The 13844-nt window shown below is 38.1% G+C and overlaps 1 protein-coding gene across 1 annotated transcript in view; it reads right to left on the reverse strand.

The window, feature by feature from the left end:
• Window positions 1-2153: 2153 nt before the first annotated feature.
• AGTPBP1 (ATP/GTP binding carboxypeptidase 1) overlaps window positions 2154-13844 on the reverse strand; it is a 169221-nt gene continuing 157530 nt past the window's right edge. The window contains exon 26 of the mRNA XM_082656425.1: window positions 2154-2948. Within this exon, the coding sequence (XP_082512551.1) occupies window positions 2771-2948 (178 nt within the window). The 3' untranslated portion in view covers window positions 2154-2770. The remainder of the gene's footprint in view (window positions 2949-13844) is intronic.

The raw sequence follows: 13844 nt of genomic DNA on the forward strand, positions 1-13844 counted from the left end.
ACAGCAGGAGATGAGCGGCGGGCAGGCGGGCGGGCGGGCCAGAAAAGCTTCACCTGTCACTCCCTGTCGCTCCCCGTCGCTCCCCATCACTCACATTAATGCCTGAACCATACCCCCACCCCACCCCCACCCCCGGCCCGTGGAAAAACTGTCTTCCATGAAACCGATCCCTGGTGTCAAAAAGATTGGGGACCGCTGCTGTATACAGTTTGAAAACCACTGCATTAGATCAAAACTACAGCTAAGAAATTCACAGTTCCGAATTCAACGTCAATTAAATAAATCTAAATTCCATAATAGACTCAGTTTATCAGCCACATTAATTTTCAGGATTATGGCACTGAAGGCACCTCAATCATTCTTTGAAAATCTAAAAAAACATAGCCACGAAGGTATAATTTAGGGCCTTTTTAGCTACAAATAGCCTATGAACCTTAGTTTTACCCCTAATTAGGAAAGTTAGGATTTTAAAGTATTTCTTACTTTTCCAAAGCTATTTATTGTTAAAGAAAAAAGTCATTTCCTAACTATAAAGACCTTCTCTTCAATCTTGTGAATAATTATTTAATAAAAGGCATATTCAGGTTTGTAAATATACTAAAAGATATGCCTGATCTATAGAAAATATTATAGCAGTACATGGTAAGGGGTTTCTACACTGCTAACATAAGAAACACACGTTCTGAGTTATTCTGCACATTCTAGTAGCTGCAGATGCCTTTCATACAAGACTACCTTGGTTTTTAATGTCTAGTTTTATAAGATCCAAGAGAAGTGCACATACAGATATTGTGGCTCCATAATCCACCCTCTGAAAAAATTATAATTATATATGTAATTAATTTCTATATAGAGAAATAATAAAATAACTTTATGAATTATTAGATACATTATTAAATAAATAATACTTTACCTTGCTAAGGTATCCTCATCTTTCAGGTCACCACACATTAAGAGGGCTGGTTCAGTTTCACAATCTATTTAGTCTTTATTTTCTGACATTAATAAGAATTAGGCTATTTAGAGAAAAGGCCTCATTATCAAGGCCCCTTGCTATGTTTTTAAACATGGTTCCTCTGACACCAAAAAGAAGCTACACCGTGGATGAAATGCCTCAAATAAAACAATGAAAATCATTGATTTGGAAAATGCAAAACTCTGAAAAATACTCTTTTATGATTTCTTTTCCATAATTACAGGTTTTTCAAAGAAGATTTTAAAAAATTCTCTTCTGGAATAAGTGAAGATAATGTGCCAAAACCAAAGCACCCGAGTCCTGGCAAGAGTCTATTCATAAGTTATCTTTTTGGATTTGTTTTGTTACAACAGAAACTTAGTTCTTAAAGCACTTATCCAAAGACCCTGGACTTGTTTTATTTTACTTGAGGACAAAGACATTCCTGCAGCAGGACAGCTTAAACTCGGGAAGATGTCACTACAAGAAAAGGCTGAAATTCACTGCCATCTTCTAGGACTCGGTTACGAGTGTCAGCATGCCCTGAATTCACTTTAGCACATCTAATAACAGCACAGCTCAGGAGGTGCTATATAAGCTTCATATACATTTAATACTGGCTCATAGCCTCACTGAATTTTTAAAGCTTTTTAACAAACTGACTGCAGTGATAGACTTTAGGTGCAGCCATGAGACACAATTTTAGAGAAAAGAGCTGTTCAAGTATATTTTTTATGATAGATAGGTATACTTATACTATAAAAAAACTTAACACTAGGGCTTCCCTGGTGGTGCAGTGGTTAAGAATCTGCCTGCCTAATGCAGGGGACATGGGTTCGAACCCTGGTCCGGGAAGATCCCACATGCCTTGGAGCAACTAAGTCTGCGAGCCACAACTACTGAAGCCCGTGTGCCCTAGAGCCTGAGCGCCACAACTACTGAAGCCCGCGTGCCTAGAGTCTGTGCTCTGCAACAAGAGAAGCTACTGCAATGAGAAGCCCAGGCACCACAATGAAGAGTAGTCGCGGCTCACTGCAACTAGAGAAAGCCCACGTGCAGCAACAAAGACCCAATGCAGCCAAAAATAAATTTAAAAAAAAAACAAAAAAAACTTAACACTAGTAAATTAAGCATTTTTTTTTTACAAATTTTTATCAATGTTTTCAGATGTCAGATTATCATAATATTCCCCCAAAGATTCTACAGACCAAATAATCTGAGCTGGTTAAAAAGGATGAAAAAATGAATGCAACATTTAATAGAGCTTTTATTTGTTTAACTTGGTAAGTGTAGAATGTAATGGTTTCAAGGAAAACTCTGGAGTATTTCAGTCACAACTCAACAGTTAACATGATTCTGAAGAACAGTCTTATCTTCAATATCTACCCACCCTTACACAGACACATCTACAGGAATCCATGTACATACATATTAGTTTTCAACAACCCAGGATTCTCAACAACTCTAAAATTTAGATTTTATTTTCTCACACACTTCAAAATTATCCATTTGATGCAGGATATAACCATAAGGAGATAAAAATTCATGCAATGATACTCAGGTTTTGAAAAAGTAAACCCAATATTTGATACTTCAATGCTATGTAAAGTGCATTGAATATCTAAAATAAAACAAGTGCCAATTTCATCATTAATTAATAATAACATATTTATTGTCTTGAAACCAAACAGGCCCAAGCTGCTTTCTGACTTTCTGAGTCACCTCTCTATACACTCACTGCTCTCAAACTTCCTATGTAATGAAAACCAAGATATTTCATTTCTTCTATGCAGTTCACAAGAGATGGCAAAGGGCTCAAGGTAGGTATGTTCTTGATAATTCAGAGTCAGAAAGTACGTCTTCTTGTGCAGAAGGTTCATAGTCTCCTGCATTTTCAGCCAATTCAATATCTAACTCATCATTACTTTCTGCACTGTAATCAACTTCTTCAAGGAATCGAGGTTCATCTTCATCCAAAACATAAGTGGTGGGGCTGTAGCCAAAGCACATGGAACACACAAGATTTCGTTAGTTTTCAAGGCTCTGATATAAAATTATTTGGCCATACTGGATTAACTTTGATTTCAATATAATACAAGTAATTTGGGTTAATTTTTTAAATGTTACCCAAATGAACAAATTAAGAAACTTATAATAGCAGAAATCTATTGCATTGATAATAAAGGGTGAAATGCTGATTTCTAATTATCTGACAAGAGTGTCAATATATATGCTACAATTAGATAGCTACAAAAAACAATGGACTCGCTCATTAGGTTACTTCTTTGAAGGATTCCATCAATTTGTAGACTCTAAAAGTGTATTTTAATCACTATAAATCAAGTAACAGATAATTTCAACAGGCTTTATAAGGAACTGTGGTATCTAATTGGTTCCTCCAGTAATGTCCTGAAACCACTTATTCTAAGTCTGTAAAGTAATTATTTGCCATAAAAACGGCCCATATACCCATCCTCACAGTTTCCACTGGTCAAGAAAAAAAATGAAAAACAAGTGAACACTCCATACCCAGATTACTTACTTTCCCTTGGGACACAGAAGAAGATATTTGCTAAAAGCACTAAGTGCTTCTAAATATTTCATTAGGCAGGTTGTTTGGGATTAAGACAGCCCTTCCACTAGGGTAACATATTCTTTCCTCTTCAAAAAAAATCACAGTATTCTGATTTCTCCCCATTTGGGAGATTTTACACACACACACACACACACACACACACACACACACACACACACACACACACCCATATCAAAGAAACACTACAGAAACGTTTCAACGTCCCCATTTTGTGACCAAAACGATCTCAGCTTCATATAGATATATGTTTGTTTATATCCCACCTACTTCCCATTGCTGATACAATTAAAAGCTATAAAATTAGACAATAAAAGGGGAACAATAATCTTGTCAAATGAGCAGAGAAAGAGATGTTATTAGGCACCTAAAATGAAAGAATTCCTGCAACTGAATATTAAATTCAGTTCAGATATCTGGAAGTTTAAACAGGAAAGACAAGTTAATGGATTATATTGTTCTAATTTTCTGAGACAAGAAGGCAAAACTCATCTGGTGAGAGTATCTTTTCTCCTAGAATTGTTTCAATCTTGCTAATTAAGGAAAAGAGAGTAACACATTGCAAAACCACCTTGATCTTGTATAGTAAACTTCCTCTTAAACACTGAGAGCTTGCACCATGATACAGTAGTCCTGATAAATCAAGCTGAGTGGTTTGGAAGATTGTGTAAGACTTTACAATACATCTAACATTCACAAGAACAATTTCACCATTATGCAACTAAAATATCATCACTCTGTTAGGTTTTTAGAAAAAAAAAAGTTGGATTAAAAAATTATTTGCCTTTAAAATGACAATTATTCTCTTTCTTTTGAAAAACTGTTAATTCATTCCATCTTGACCTTGGTGTTTCAAATTCTCAGGGTGTCCCAGGGAAGCTAAATACTAAAAAGTTAATCAATTTGAACAAAGGGAAAGAGTTTAAAGAAAAAGCCTAGTCTTAGAAACTGTAAGTCAATAAGGAAACTGAAGGAGAGAAGTTAATTTAGGGACAATAAGGATGCCCAGGATCAAGCCACAGAAGCTTCCAGAAAACAAGGAGACTTGGAGCTGGTAACAGATGCTGGCAAGAACTTTCAGACAGAGAAGCACAACCTGGAAGGCAAGCTCCTGGAAATTTAGAAGAAATCCCACAATAAGGAACGTTCAGGGCTCTGGATACAGAAAATAATTTAAGACTGTACGTTCTTGATTTTGGCTTATTCACATGCCACCTGTGACATGAATGCCATTCACGTTCTGGCATCACCCATTCTAAGAGCCAGGAGTGGACTAGTTTCATATACTTAGCCCACTGCTGTAACTCACACTGGCCCTGATATTTGACTCCTGTTTCTGTGGATCCTAACAAAATCATGTTCCTAGCCCAGCTTCATTAAGGACTACACCACAGCTGAAATATTCGGTACATCCTGCAATGGTAACGGGGCCATCAGTGCTAACTTATGGTGGGGAGGGGGGCAGAGGGGACAGGAGAGGTCAGTAGATCTGGGTTTAAGGAGCTAGGGGGATACTGAGATGAGGAAAGAGAAGGTAGAATACAACCCCCATCACTCACTGAAAGCAGCCTTCTCACTGGCACTTTAGATGTTCTTTTATTAAAGCCCACCCTGCCCTTTCTCTATAGTCGCCCTTTGTACCCTGCACATTCTATCTGATGCTTCTCATATGCATTTGAAACCATCTATTGAGGGCCTGTCTTCTCAGTACTAAATCATAGGTGTCTCTTGGCACCTCCTGCCGGTCGGCTCCCAGACTACCTGATATACTGTAGCCCTGAACAAATGTTTGCTGAACTCTGAGAAGCCACAAGGTTGACAAGATCACCCATTTTCATATCACCCAATCCCAGTGATTTTACCTTAGTGAAAAAACTTAAGGCACAAGATCAATCCTAACAACTCAGCTTTACTTTTATTAATAATTCCAGCATATGTTTTGAGCGCCTTACAATTCAGGAAGTTCCTGCACACACATGATCTCACAATAACCTTCACTTCAGAGAAAGACTAAGGTAATTTGCCCTAGTGTTATAAAACAATCCCTTTATATCAGCAGAAAGGAATTCAAATATTATTTTAATCATAAAAAAAGAAAGTCTAATTGTTTTATTGGGGTATAGTTGTTTTACAATGTTGTGTTAGTTTCTACTGTACAGCGAAGTGGAGTTCCCTGTGCTATACAGCATGTTGTTATTAGTTATCTATTTTATACATAATGTATACGTGTTAATCCCAATCTCCCAATTCATCCCACCTCACCTTTCCCTCCTTGGTGTCTAACCAACATTTAATTATTTCCCATCACTACTACGTTGCTTTGCCCACCACTACTTCCTTGTTCCCCTCATTTTCTTCACATATGTTTACTCCTTTTGCCCTGTTTTTGTTTCACTTTAATAGCTGTTCCATATATACCTGCCTTAATATCCTTCTATTCTGGATTTTAGAAACATTTCATTCTAAAAGAGAAGAGCATTTTAATTCAAAAACAAATCTTCCTCATGCTGCTTCAGGGAAAATGTCAAAACTTTCCCCCAAGGGGCATTCTCACAGGACAAATCATTGAAATTCTCTGTTGTATGGTATCGTTATGATGTGGAAAAGGTTTATAATTCTGCTTCATTCAGATTCAGAAAGTTTTCTGGCTATCCTTATGGTAAACTATTAAGCACTGCACAAAATTAAACCAAAAAATTAAGTGTCTCCCTCAAACGTACACTCATCTGCTGCCATTACAGCTGTTCTGACATCCAAGACACCAGGGTGTAGACCCTCAGCTCTGCTACCTGTACAAGCACGGAGGAAACATGGAGTCGGCAAGTCTGGGTTTGTGCCTCTACCCCTCTGTTAACCAGGTGTGTGATCTTGAACAAGTCACTTACTTTCTCCAAGCACTGGTTTTTCTCAAGGGTATAGCGGCCCCACCACCTCACAAAGTGGACTGGCTCAAATTAGATAGTAAATGGGAAAGCATTTGAAACCCCTAAGCTGCACAAATATAAAATGTTATTATGACATTAATAAAATCTACCTTGTTAAAGAAAAAAGTAAATCAATCTTTCTCAATTCCTAAAGAGTTCAGGTGATGGGCTGCCCCAAGCCCAGCAGACTAAAAATGCTGCCTTACCTTTGTAACTCCGGATCCTCCCTTAACCCTGCACTCTTTTACAATTCTGAGACCAACCTACCTGTTTTCAGACAGTAAAATTTAAAAATAAATAAATAAAGATACCCTGGGGAAGAATTTCTGAAACTTATTTACAAACAGAAAAATATTCCATTGCCCACATTGTCAGAAATTTGTGACTCGCTGACTGTGTCTTTCTTGTGTTGAAATGTTAAGTCTAAGGTGAAAGAAAATCTCTATCTGCACAAATATTGGAGAGCATTTTACTTATATAATCTGATCCCTACCCTATAGCCTCTACTAAATATCACAAAGTTAACAAAATTATCCACAAAAAACACAAATAACAACTTCTGTCAGTCTTAAGTGCCCACGGCATACATATAAGTACTTGCACACACATTCACACGCAACACACACGCGCACACACACACACAGTGTACAGAATGTATAAAAAGAGATTATTTATCTATTTGGGGAAAAAAAGGAAATTAAGTTGCTAATTTACTGATACTTTGTTGAAAAAAAAATGTAACAGTTGCCTTCGGTTAACAGTAAGTCACTAAACTCCAACTTAGTTTGCTATTGATCTAAAAACTCTCCTTGTGCATAATGAGAGCGTTAAATGGTTAATTCTCAAATAATACAGGGCAGCTCCAAAAACTGAAACCATTCCCTTTCAGTAATTTTGCTTAGTCATTTGGAAGATGCAAGACATAAGGAAAGTACAGGGGAATTTTGGAGTTAGATGTGGATGCAATTCCTGGTTCTGTCAGGAATTACTAGATGGATGACCTTGATAAATTCATCTCTGAGCCTCGATTTACACACATATGTAGAGGGGTTACAATTCCATCTGTCTCTGGTCATTCTCAGTAGAACATTTCTGAGATAACAATCCAACTTAACAGAAATTCGGAATGGGCACGCGTGTTGGGGGTCCCAAGACCACCCCAGGTTTAGTGATTTGCTAGGACGATTTACAGGATTCAGCATGGAGTTGTATTCAAAACTATGACTTATTATAGTGAAAGGATACAAAGAAAAATCAAGAGAAAAGGTGCATGGGGCAAAGTCGAGAGAAAACCAAGGGCAGGCAAGGGCAGTGGCTAAGAGGCAGGGTAGTCATCAGAGCTTTCAGCAATTTCAAAAGAATGCAGGCAAAAGTTGGAGTTCAGAGCTGCAAAGTTTCCTGAAGGAAGGGAGTTACAGAGATGTGACCCCCAACAGTTCTGACCTAGAGGTATTTGACAAATTCTTAAAATACACAATGCAAGAAGCGGAAAAGCAAAGCAGAAAGCAGCAAAACAAATAAAACAGAAAATAACATAATTTTTGGCAGTCTTGTGGTGCTAAGGAAAGGAGAAACACTGGGCCTTCAATTGTGACCTCTGGAGGGCTACAACTTAGAAAGGGGGGAGGGGTAAACCGAGAATTACACAAGCTTCATAAGTTTTGCAAACCCTTCTCAAGTCAGCTCAGTTCCTCACTCATTTGGGGTGATCTGCCCTATTCTACGGCATGCCAGAGGAGAGATGAATCCTCTTTGAATGAATATGTGCTCTTCTTATTCTGATATATTATATTCTTATTTTGAAGTCTCAAATAGACACCTATGTGAGAAGAATAACTTCATTCTTCGAAGAGGCTGCCAAGAATTTAACACATAAATATCTATAAATGTATCTGGTCATCAAATGTCTTGTCCAGGCAAGTCTTAGAGACTAACAAGGACTAACTTGACACCTACTTGAATCTCAATGATAAGGATGATCATTGCCTCCTCTTATGATAAGCCTCAAAGCTTTCATTATAGTCAAACCTGGACTGTGGTCCTAAGTGCTCACTTAAGTCCCAGTTATTTTTCTAGATGATTTCAATTTCCTCTGTATTTGTGGGTACAACAGCATTTCACTGACTTAGTACAAACGCACAAATGGTTCACTTTTAGTTATAAGCAGCTATGATTTCCAGGGGACTTGGAAGTTGTGATACTATCTTCAATTACATGGCATGATTTATCTGCCTAGAAAATATTCCAATAGCAATTGTAGCTATAAGAATTTTCTACGTGGTAGTAATAAATGACTCTCATATGCAAACCAGACTCAAATATGTGCATCACAGTCACTAAAAAGGAAGATCCATTTTTAAGATTAGCTTGATTAAATGGTAAACTGTACATTAAAAATGGTGCACATTAATATTAGTAAGCTTTACTATACTAGATATTGCTGTGAACATTTGTCCACAAATGATCTATACTGCCAGAGACTCTCCTTGACCAAACTTGAGGCAGGGTCCTCTGAGTCCTCTTTCTGACTTGGCCCTGACCTGGGTCTCTGTCCTTAGTTCAGTGGCTCTGCCTGCTTACTCCAGGTTTAGCAAGAATCTTGCTGAGTCTGTTAATCCCTTACTCTCGGTATCTGATCACCCTGGCCTGCTTTCAGCAAAAATTCTGTCATGTCCGTTTAGCCAGGATCTCCCTTACCCCTGATGTTTCCTCTTAGCAATTTTCCATCCACAAATCCCCACTCTATACCTCAGCTATAAATCTCCACTCTTCCATACTGTATTCAGAGTTGAACTCAACTCACCCCTACTGCAAAACCCCACCGTAGCAAGTCCTCCTGAATTAAGTCTGCCTTGCTGTTCTTTAACAAGTATCATGAATCATTTTTTTTTCTTTAACAATATTAATTTAATTTTCTGGGAAGAAAAAGTTCTTATATACTTACAAATAAACACTAGCTTCACATAAAGAAAGTGGACAATATGGAGGTTACTATTTCATTCTAATGTTAATAGTGTGCAGCAATCAATATCTTTGTATTACGTTACCAATAACTTCCAGCTATCCTCTCTTATACTTCTAGGGACAGGGTAGAGCCTTCAACCAAGAACATTATGAAGTTAACTGGTCCATAGATCTGTACTCATTTCCTGTACCTTAGTAGAAATGTACTCTACATTCATCAAAACACATCAAATTAGATTTTTTTTTTTTTTTTTTTTGCGGTACGCGGGCCTCTCACTGTTGTGGCCTCTCCCATTGTGGAGCACAGGCTCCGGACGCGCAGGCTCAGTGGCCATGGCCCACGGGCCCAGCCGCTCCGCGGTATGTGGGATCCTCCTGGACCGGGGCATGAACCCGTGTCCCCTGCATCGGCAGGCGGACTCCCAACCACTGCGCCACCAGGGAAGCCCCTAAATTAGATTTTTAAAGAAGCATTCACACAAAATAGAACTAATGTTAAGCATGTTTTAAAGGCTTTCTTCAGCTTAAGACCTATTTATTTTACTAGTTGCATTAGGAAAAATTTCTCATCAACTTTTCTTATGTCTTTGTATATGCACAAAAAGGAATTAAGTAGTGATACATGGATGAATCTCAAAAACAAAGGTAACTGAAAGAAGCCAGACACAGAAGGTCACATATTGTATGATTCCATTTATTTGAAACATCTACAATAGGTTAATTCATAGAGGCAGAAGTCAGATCAGTGGTTCAGGGGCTGAAAATGCTGCTTAATGAGTATGAGGGTCTCCTTCGTGGGTGATTAAAAAATGTTTTGGTACTAGACAGAGGTGACTGATGGTTGCAAAATATTGTAGACAAACTAAATACTATTAAATTGTTCACTTTAAAAATGGTACATTTCATGCTGTGTGAATTTCACCTCAATTAAAAAAAAAACAGGTCCAAATACAGTTTGATTATAAGATAATAAGTAGGCTTCATTTAAATACGGCTATTTTTTTATTACAATAAAACAGTGTATAGAGTTTGGTATTTTTCAACTTCACTTTCCCATAATGTTTCAAACATACTTAAACTTAAAACCATATGCCTATGCCTATTATCCTGAAATTTAGTCACCATCACAATTTCCTAATGACAAGTATTGTTAAACGCTTTATCAGTTCTCAAATCCTTTAAATGAGGGTCACTGAGAATACTGCTTAGTTCAGGTAACAGGTAAAATAAAAACACTTTTGCTAAGTTCAAAAACACTATATAGCTGTGTATGGTCAGGCCACTCACTCAAGATCGCTGTTCTCTTGCTCCCTGTACATCCCCCACTCAAGGAGTGCCTGCCTCACCCACACCCTACTGGCATGACTGACCTTCCCTCTTAATCACAGAGCCTAGTAAGTAACTTGCCCCACGCCCCATCCTCCCACCCCTACCCCCAGCTTAGTGATCTTCTACTCTTCAGATCAGAATGGCTCCACCTGCTAGTTTATCAAAAGGGCTGTGAGGGACAGGCTCTTCTGCTGGTTTCCCTGGTAACTGGTGAGGCAACCTGATGCCAAGTCTCTGTGTAACTGGTAACACCCACCCCCACCACCGGTAGTGAAGACTGCGGCCATGTCCTGCCTGCTGTCTCTTTCCAGGACCTTGCATCAGACATGTAAGAGTCACTATCCAATAAACCAAGGATGTCTCTAGCTGTCTCTGGGCTCGCTCTTCGGTTTTAAGGCTGGGCAATTACAAGGCGTGCAGGTCTGTAGGGTGTAGCCTAACAAGTTTTTAAGTTTTTAAATGAGTTCTACCAACATTCCCAGCTTTGACCTAAAAGAAACACACCCCCTAGGAAAGACATAATGCAGACTTAAGTGTTGTATGAAATGGAATTTTTATTACACAACAAATACAATTGGGTAAAGTTAAAATGATTTGTGCGTGGCAATTTCCAACAAATGCCCTAAGAATATAAAACATAATTAATTTTCAACCACAGGCTTCACTGAGAAGCAAGTTCTATAATTTATGGTAAACATAGTGGACCTCAAAAGCCACTAAGATGATGGGAAAAAAAAATAACTTTTTTAAAAAGAATAAACCCATAAAAAAAGAAAACTGGAGGGGAGATAATAGCAAAGAAGAGATATCAATAAAATGTTGAAGGATGGAGGAAGATGGATGAAATTAGTAGGCTTGAGTTCCAACCTCCTCCAATTTGCTGAGCATCTACAGTAGGGGAAGCCAAGGAAAAAAATGCCGATTTGTATTACAAAGCCCTAAAACAGTTCAGGAATTGAAGATAATGGTTATAAGGGGGAACTGAAAACAGAATTGGTTAAAAGGTATTATAAAGAGCAATTAGATCTTTAGATCCCCTTGCTTGGGCCATGCCCTAGTTCAAAGAGATGGAAAGTTGACTTTCTAAAGACTTTTTATCAGAGAGGCTACTCACTTAGGGCAAAAGGCAGAAATGGGGTAAAGGTGAAGAGAGTAAGTGAAAGTCTGCTCAAAATAAGTCCTACTAGGCTCCCAGAATGCTGGCTTATGCCCCTGGGCAATATTTCTCAATTTTTAAAAATCATCCTCCCTAGTTTTTTGGGTTTTTTTTCCCCCTAATCCCCCCTTAATTAACTACAATTAAGAATTAAAAAGATAAATTTCACATCAGATTAGACCCAGCTAAAGGAAGCATGGGTGAATTAAAGGTTGGTTAGGAAAAACATCCAGAAAAAAGCAGATGGACAAAAGAATAGAAACTTATTCATGACAGTAAAAGACACAGAGGATATAGTAAAAAGGTCAAACTTAAAAGTAAATGGAGGGCTTCCCTGGTGGCGCAGTGGTTGAGAGTCCGCCTGCTGATGCAGGGGACACGGGTTCGTGCCCCGGTCCGGGAAGATCCCACATGCCGTGGAGCGGCTGCGCCCGTGAGCCATGGCCGCTGAGCCTGTGCGTCCAGAGCCTGTGCTCTGCAATGGGAGAGGCCACAACAGTGAGAGGCCTGCGTACCGTAAAAAAAAAAAAAAAGGTAAATGGAGGGGCTTCCCTGGTGGCACAGTGGTTAAGAATCCACCTGCCAATGCAGGGGACGTGGGTTCGAGCCCTGGTCCAAGAAGACCCTACATGCCATGGAGTAACTAAGCCCACGCGCCACAACTACTGAGCCTGCAAGTCTAGAGCCCACGCTCTGCAACAAGAGAAGCCACCGCAATGAGAAGCCCACACAGCGCAATGAAGAGTAGCTCCCGCTCACTGCAACTAGAGAAAAGCCCACGCACAGCAACAAAGACCCAGCGCAGCCAAAAATAAAATTAATTAATTTTAAAAAAAAGTAAATGGAGTCCCAGAAAGAGGGAGATAATGGAGCAGAATCAATGTTTGAAGAGAAAATGGCTAAGAATTTTCCCAAACTGATAGAAGACATCAAGCCACAAATTTAAGAAACCTTGTGAATCCCAAGCAAAATAAATAAAATCACATCTAAGTTAAACCCCTAAATAACTAAAGATTAAGAGAAATTCATAAAAGCAACTTAACCTTAAAAGATAGATCATGTTCAAAGGGGCAACAATCAGACTAATGGCTGACTTGACAACTCAGTGGTGGAAGATTGAAGACAATAGAATGATCCCTCAACATGCTGAAAAACGTTTCTCTATCCAAAAAAACACCCCTCAAAAATGAAGGTGAAGACATAAGGGTATTCTTTGAGTAGAAGAAAAATGACCCCAGACAAAAACTGATACGAAGAAAGAAATGAGAAAAGGGGCGGGTAGTGGTGAGGCAGTAAATGTGTGGTGAGATCCAATGACTGCATAAAACAGTAATAACGGCTACAACGTGTACAGTGCTCATAGTATACTCTATCTGACAACAGCAGTACATATATTGAGAGGGGGCTAAATGGAGTTAACATATGAAGGATCCTATATTGTCCCAAGAGATAAAAATTCACATTTATATTGAGTTTGAATATAAATATGAATATATTTTATATAATATAAATGTAAAAAGTTTAGTTTAAATATATCAAAAAGAAATCTTTTCAAAAACACAGGGCAAGTGGAACAAACAAAGCAAATAATAAGCAGGTAGATTTAAATCTAAATATGTCAATAATTACAGTAAATGTAAATGAACTAATGTTCCAATTAAAAGGTAACTAACTGTCAGACTAAAATTTTACAAAAACAACTATATTCTGCTTACAATATATTTACATATAAAGAGACAGAAGGTTAAAAACAAACACTAAATGAAAAGAAAGCTAATTATAGCTTATATACATGTAATACCAACATGGTTAAAGAATCTGTCTGCTTTTTAATATAAAGTCTTATATTCAGAAGTTTTAAGCATTCCAAGTAAAATAATTTTACAGATCAGTGTTTTTAAGCTTTGTTCAACTAATTGATTT

The sequence above is a fragment of the Grampus griseus genome (genome assembly GCF_964374135.1).
Source record: "Grampus griseus genome assembly, chromosome: 6".
Classification (NCBI taxonomy): domain Eukaryota; kingdom Metazoa; phylum Chordata; class Mammalia; order Artiodactyla; family Delphinidae; genus Grampus; species Grampus griseus.